The sequence below is a fragment of the Ananas comosus genome, linkage group 9, assembly GCF_001540865.1.
Source record: "Ananas comosus cultivar F153 linkage group 9, ASM154086v1, whole genome shotgun sequence".
NCBI lineage: Eukaryota > Viridiplantae > Streptophyta > Magnoliopsida > Poales > Bromeliaceae > Ananas > Ananas comosus.
In genome coordinates, this window is record NC_033629.1 from 8,776,680 (window position 1) to 8,782,133 (window position 5,454).

The 5,454-nt window shown below is 44.3% G+C and overlaps 1 protein-coding gene and 1 long non-coding RNA gene across 2 annotated transcripts; one reads left to right on the forward strand and one right to left on the reverse strand.

Annotated features, from left to right (window-relative positions):
* Positions 2,003-3,120, reverse strand: LOC109714861. Its single transcript, XR_002217441.1, has 3 exons — positions 3,020-3,120; positions 2,712-2,744; positions 2,003-2,052 (listed from the first exon to the last, which is right to left on the reverse strand). It is a non-coding gene; the product is annotated as an uncharacterized LOC109714861 (long non-coding RNA).
* On the forward strand, positions 4,201-4,962 carry LOC109714766 (syntaxin-112-like). The gene has a single exon (XM_020239477.1). The coding sequence runs from the start codon at positions 4,201-4,203 to the stop codon at positions 4,960-4,962; it is 762 nt and encodes a 253-aa protein (XP_020095066.1).

A 5,454-nucleotide genomic window follows, 5' to 3' on the forward strand; every position in this document is an offset into this window, starting at 1 on the left:
AATTGCTGCACTCCCTCTATGTCTCCTATTCTTCTTTACTAAGCTCATTTCATGTTTTAACATGCAATTTAGAAGAGTTATAGTTGATTTGACATATGACAAGCATATTACATGCATAAGGCATAAACACTCTATAATAGAGTTCATAGGACATATAGATACGATGCATGTAATCCTATGTTTTTGAATGTTGTTGCAAGTAATATTGTTTACTTAGTTGAAATATCAATAATTAAATTTCATGCTTGATTGGTTGGGACAAATGAATTACATGTACCGTATAAAGTTGAGACATTGGAAGGGGTCTAATAACCAAGCATGCGACCAAAGGGTTGAGTACTGAGATTCTATGTCTTTAGACATAATGTATGTGACCACGCTTGCTTGCAATTATGCTCATTCGCATATGCTTGTAAGAGTCACTCCCTACAAACCGGCACTCCGGAGTTTAGCCATCGAAACATCATGCTCGCCATGCGGGATTGGGCGCCGAAATAGGACTCCATGGGAAAGGCTCATTCATTGAGGGGAATTTTGATTACCACAGGACCACTAGGCACGGCACAACCCAGGACTGTATCTTGTGTTAGTCTCTGAATGATTGGGTAAAAGTTAGTTAAACTTGGCATTGAACTTATCACATAGTTGATGCATAAATTAAGATGACATACATGATAGTAGTAGAACTACTTTTAGCATTACCTATAGAGGCATGATAGTAGTATAGCTACTTTACTTTCAATTATTTTATATCTGCTCTTTACTTTTTCACAATTTCTCTAACTATGCCTCAGTTGATTTAGTGGAATATATAGTACGCCCCTCTCGGCGGCTTTACCCACTGAGAACTACATATTTATATTCTCATCCCCATTGGTTGACTATTTTTCTTTCAGACCCTTCCACAACAGGAGAAGGTAGGGATCGCTGTAAGGGAGTTACGTCTAGTTAGAGCCGACCCGATCGAGCTAGTTAGAGGTTGTTGTTTTTCTAATTGGGTTTCGGATTGCCTGTGATGGGCAAATCTGACCCGACCCGTTAAGTGCTAGTTTTCCTTAGTTGGTTGAAAAACCACCCTACACTACGTGCAGTTATAAACCACAACTGAGAGAAAAAAGGGAGAAAGAGTGAGACACTTCTTCCTCTCTCTTTCAATGTACTCTCTCTATCACTCTTTTGGATAAAATGAAATATTAAAAAAGTTTACTCTCTTCTTGGAGGATTTGACATTTGGGTTTTGAAAATTAGTGCAATTTCCAACATTAAAAAAGTTTACTCTCTCTATCACTAAATCCAATATGAAAATCCAATTTGGTACAAAGATAAGAATACAGCGGCGTAATTACCCTACAATTTGAGAAACATTCGATTTAGGAGAAAAATGGTGACAGCCAAAGATAAAGAGGATGGAGCCATTTATATGGCTTTATGGAAAAGAAGAATAACGGTTCCAGTGGAAAAAACTTAGAAATACTACCATGGATAAGTTGCCTCAGATTTATCCCCCGCTAAGTACTGTTTTAATGATTTAGTTAAAATCGGGTTTCTCCGGGTACGTGCAACCGGATCGTTGGATTATGACATTTGCCGCATAATTACCAGCATGGACGCAGTCAGCTGTGCTCTTCTCCTGAACCAGTTGAGAAAGGAATCCTCCAACAAATGCATCACCTAAAAAACATATTTTAGTTAGAAATAGTTGATAGCAAATCAAATGAAATTTCAGAAACCAAAGAGAACTGTACTTCGGAAACAAACATAAAAGAATAACATATGATGACAACACAAATTCATCAAAACTCGAGTCCCGATATATGATGACAAACTACTACTTAGAAAACAAGCCAAAAAGCTTTGAAGAAAAGTACCACTCTCAGACATAGGAGATAGTTTTCGAAAGAATTATTCAATATTATTTGGAAAAAAAAAAATGAACTATAGTAGTGAAAACTAATATAGGGAGTTTATGCATCTAAAAATACAGAAAGTACCTGCTCTGTTAGTATCAACCAGCTTCTCCTTGGGCAAAAGGGCCACACGGAATGTTTTAACCTATGAAAAAGGTTTAGTAAGAAAGAATTAACATCAGAAATTAATATAAACTAAATGCTCTGCATACTATAGCATCAAAAGAGCAGGTACATATCGAATGGACTGCTTAGTTTCTTGTCCTATATTTAATGCAATTTACCGGTTAACGATGAAAAATCTTATGAAAAAAATAGACAAACAATACTGCAGAACAAAGTCAACCAACAAAAGGAACTTAGGTGAGCAAGAATGCCAGCATCATGCATCACGATTTGAGAAATAAAGGACATTATAAAGAGATCACCAGAAAGAACAAGGTCCCTTTTTTTTGCCCCTTTTTTTTGCGGTGTAAAGTGACATAAACCTGTTTAGCTTTTGCCTGCACCAAAACTGAAAATAGATTTAGCAGCAATTTCTGTTTTATTTTCTGTACCAAATCCAAGGAACTCTGCAGGGTAAAATGAGATAATTACACAGTATATTAAGATAATTATACAAAGCATTCTGAAAGGTAATGCTTAAAGCCAGATCATAATTGACCATCCTTTGGCAGAGACCTAGCAATCATATCATAGTAATATATATTTAAAGCTTGGTATGTCATATTAAGTGGAAGAACAAATGCATAAGCAGGACATTCAAGATAATATAAACTTTTCAAAGTACTCGGAAACACGAACCTCTAGAATCTGTTGCCAATCTTTTCCCGTTAACTGAAAAAAAAAAAAAAAAGAGTGATAAAGAAGCTTATTAGGCCCAAATTACTTAAAGGTTCGTTAAATACTCGTAGCTGTAAAAGTCCAAAATAGAAAGAAAGCAGGGAAACAAAGCATCCAAGCAAAAACGCATATAAACTTCATATATGCGTTTGATGTAATCAGAAGATTCAGAACATAAATTGTTTAAATGTTCACATAAATTGTTTAAATGTTCTGATTACATCAGTTGTTAAACGTGAGGGAACGCGGGCGAAGGAAGGGAACCTAACCCGATCTCTGTGGATTTTGCGATGCAGAAGCTGAGTTTGGGTGATCTACGACGGGGAGGAGACGATTCGCCCTCTCTACTCCGTGAAGCGGCACATGAACCTCCGCCACTCCAAAGCCCTACAGCACGTGACCCCCTTCGGCGGCGGCGGCGGGGGCGACGCGGCGTTCGAGATAAGGGTTCGTACGAGCGGCGGAGCCGTGTGGTGTACGACCCGCAGCGAAGGGAGGCGGTGGCAGAGGAGCTGCGTGGTGTATGACCCGCGGCGGAGGGATGATGGGATGGTGGTGCTTGGAGTGGAGAAAGGCTGTTTGAAGCAGAGAAGGTTTTTTTTTTTATGATGGTGGTGCGCGTAGGGTTTTCTGAGAACAGGGATTTTTTTTTTCCCTCGCGCGCGAAGTGTTGAAAAATTCCCGCCTGTATATCAGCTGACTTTTTTTGGTCCCACTGTTGAAGCATAAAAAAAAAAGGAAGAAGAAAAGAGGGGGAAAGAAAAAAGTAGAAAGAGAAAAAATGGTGTATGAGATGATCTATGCACTAGGTGCATGGAGAAGATTTGAGTTCAAATTTTGAACTAGGTGCATAGGTTAATCCATGCACCAGGTGCATGGACTACAAAGAGGAGGAATAGAGAGAGAATGTCCTCGTAGCAAATTAGTCCTTTCCCTTTCATAAATTTGCAAGATACTCCACTTCAAACATATAATATTTTGTTATTTTAACGAAAGTATAATATAAGCAAAGTGAAAGGATTAATTTGTAATATTATACCCACGATCCCATGATCTCATCGTAACTTCCCACGTCTCCTACCCACATCCCACTACCCCCATTATTTGCATGTTCCAAGCAGTTATAATCTCAGTCCATAAATATCCATTTGGACCCAATTGAAAGGGGACAGTTTTTTTAAACTCTCAAACCCATCCCTAAAAAAAAATCCCACTACTCCTGTTCACGAAAGAAAAAAAAAAAAGAAAGGTAAAAAAAAATAATAATAATATTTTTCTCCATTAATGTAGCCACGATCAAAGCTTCATCTCTCTCTCTCTCTCTCTCTCTCTCTCTCTCTCTCTCTCGCAAACACACTGGTGCTCTTCTTCTTCTTCAAGATCTCTAGCTGAGCATTCAAGCTTCATTCATTCTCGTCGATTAAACAACCATCTCGGTTACGCGTCGAAAATGAATAATCTCATGACCAAATCGTTCCTCGACTACGTGGAACTGAAGAAGCAGGCGACGGTGATCGAGGGCTCCGGCGCGAGTCCCGAGGCGAGCGCGGATCTCGAGGCTGGGGGTCTCACGCCCGCGGAGGAGGCGAACCTCGCCCTCTTCTTCTCCGAGGTCGGCGCGATCCAATCCGCAATGGACGCCCTCTCCGCGCTCCTCTCCGACCTCCGCCTCCTNCTCCACTCCGAGTCCTGCTCCGCCCATTCCCCCAAGCTCCTCAGCGGCCTCTGCGACCGCGTTGACTCTGACGTCGCCGCGATCCTCCGCACCGCCCACTCCATCAAGGCGCAGCTCGAAGCCCTCGACGACTCCCCGCGCTTCGCCGCGGGGACCTCCGTCGACTGCACCAGGGTTTCGGTTACCCACGGGATCCGGGCGAAGCTTCGCAACGCCATCCTCTCCGACCACAAGGAGACCCTGAAGCAAAACTACTACAACGCCACGAGCGAGCTCGCCTCCGACAAGGTGATCGACGAAATGCTCAAGTGGAGCGGCGACCCCATGGATCCGCCGTGGTCCTCGCCGGGCGCAGCCACGCCTTCTGCTCCAGCGTCGACCTCACCGCCGCCGAGAACGTCTTCAAGGGCGACGTCAAAGACCCCGCCGCCGACCCTGTCGCCGCCATGGCTGCGTGCCACAAGCCCATCGCCGGTGCCGTTGCCGGATTCGCCGTCACCGCCAGGTTCGAGATCGCCCTCGCCTGCGACCTACTAGGCGGGCCGCGACGCCAAGTTCGTCAACACCTCCGCCGAGCTCCACCGAGCTCCACTGAGCGCCGCCGCGTCTCCACCAAGCTCCGCTGAGCGCCTCCGCGTCTCCACCGAAGCCACCGCATCTCCGCCACGTCTCCACCGAGCTCCGCCGCGTCTCCATCTACGTATCTCCACCCCCTCCACCTGTTCGACGAAATTCCCAAACGAAACGAGACGGGCGGCAAGAGTCGGTCTACTTTGACAAGATCACGACGAGGCTGAAGAAGCTGAGTTATGGGCTGAGCAAACGAGCACTGCGACTTCGTGCTCGTCGCCCAGAAGGTCTACGTCAGCATCTACAAGGTCGCACACGACTTCCCAGCTCGCGGGGCTCGCCGCGGAGATCATCCGCGTCAACTTCCTTGGAACCGACAGCCATCGAGCAGTGTAGAGGTGCAGAGCGACACGCTGTTCATGGTCATCATCAACGACTCCGACGAGTTGAAGCCCGACG